This window comes from Buceros rhinoceros, unplaced genomic scaffold, assembly GCF_000710305.1.
Source record: "Buceros rhinoceros silvestris isolate BGI_N320 unplaced genomic scaffold, ASM71030v1 scaffold22564, whole genome shotgun sequence".
Taxonomy (NCBI): domain Eukaryota; kingdom Metazoa; phylum Chordata; class Aves; order Bucerotiformes; family Bucerotidae; genus Buceros; species Buceros rhinoceros.
In genome coordinates, this window is record NW_010409155.1 from 9,843 (window position 1) to 11,337 (window position 1,495).

The window sequence follows — 1,495 nt, forward strand, 5'->3', positions numbered from 1 at the left end:
AGCATTATAATCCAACTGCAAGTATTTAAATATCACACAACCAGCTGACACGGGAATATTAGAGAAACCTTAAAATGCCAAGACTCAGCATCTCACATATTGCAGTGGAGTGCAGGCTGTAGAGAGGGAATTTATATTTAATGCAAGATTTGCTGAGGGCGAACATACCAGAAACTTATAATTAGATGGTAATGGGGACAATCCTCTTCTGATCAGTTTTACACCAGTAAGGCTCCATTCGTCAGTGGAGCTGATCCTAATTTATGCTAGTGTCAGTGCAGAAAGAATTAAGCTAGTGTCCCAGACAGACCACTTTTTTCTCACATCCTAACCACAAACATGAAACAGCGTAGGATATTTTTAAAAGCCACATGTAAAAATATACCTGTCAATCCGTAATTCCTAAAAAAAAAAAAAAGTTGCTTATTTTAGTTAGTAGGTACCAAGACCTACAAGAAGCTGATACTGGGATGTAACATGAGTGAAGGGGCTGCATGTGACATTCTAAGATATGGCCCGTAACTTACAGAAATGTGAGAACTTATGAACTAGATAGATGCTGCAACACAAACCCCCATTTTGGTCATTCTTTAGCTCTGGAAATTCTATGAAGCCTACATTTTCAGCCAACCTTTAAATGCACTGAGGATTCAGCTTTAGGCCTCACCTTATCGTTACAAATTCCTTTAGAATTTAGAATTTAGTGCAGAATAACTGCATTGTCTGTTACAGCTTAATACGAAAATATTGAAAGTCAGCAATTAACACAGAAGATTTATTACAAAATCATAACAGAACTGGGAGCTGCAGTAATCCCCTCAAAGTAACAACAGGCCTGAATCAGTCACACACACACACAATCAGTTGTATCACACAGGCAGATATTTATGAGAAATTTTACAAGGAACGGGTATGTAAGACATGAATTAGTTCATACCTACCCACTGCAACCAATGACTTTATTATACAGATAAGAAGGGAGGCCTTTCAGATGAATATTGTTGTCCACGTAAACATACTGTAGCTCCCGAGAACGACCTAAATCTGGGTTTAGAAAACAAGAAAAGTCAGAGGGTGAAGGGATGACATAGCATCAATTATAAGCAAGGCAATTCTCTTTAATTATAAATAAGCTAATCAGACTCGATGTAAACAAACATAAATTATTACTTCTCCATTGTCAAATTTCAGCCAATGGTTTTATTATGGATCAGCTGAAAAGCTCTTTAGGAAATAGCATTTAAAACTACTAAAACAAAACGAAACCCCTTTCAGTAGCCCTGAAAAACCCATTATGAATAATTAAATTTTAACATTGACAAACTCTGAAGTCAGTTTGAAGAAGCAAAGGGACAATTGATTTCAAATCCGCAGTGCATTCTGCAAGTTCAGGAGGTCAAACCTGCTTTCAATTACTGGCCTCATGTCACTGAAATCAAAGCTTCACTATCTTCGGTAAAACGGTAAAGACATAAACAAGAGTGCGGTGTGTCCC

At 37.3% G+C, this 1,495-nt stretch overlaps 1 protein-coding gene across 1 annotated transcript in view; it reads right to left on the minus strand.

Annotated features, from left to right (window-relative positions):
• Positions 1 to 1,495, minus strand: part of LRRC28 (leucine rich repeat containing 28) — a 45,937-nt gene that overhangs the window by 8,502 nt on the left and 35,940 nt on the right. Inside the window, exon 6 of the mRNA XM_010135160.1 lies at positions 942 to 1,044. Within this exon, the coding sequence (XP_010133462.1) occupies positions 942 to 1,044 (103 nt within the window). The remainder of the gene's footprint in view (positions 1 to 941; positions 1,045 to 1,495) is intronic.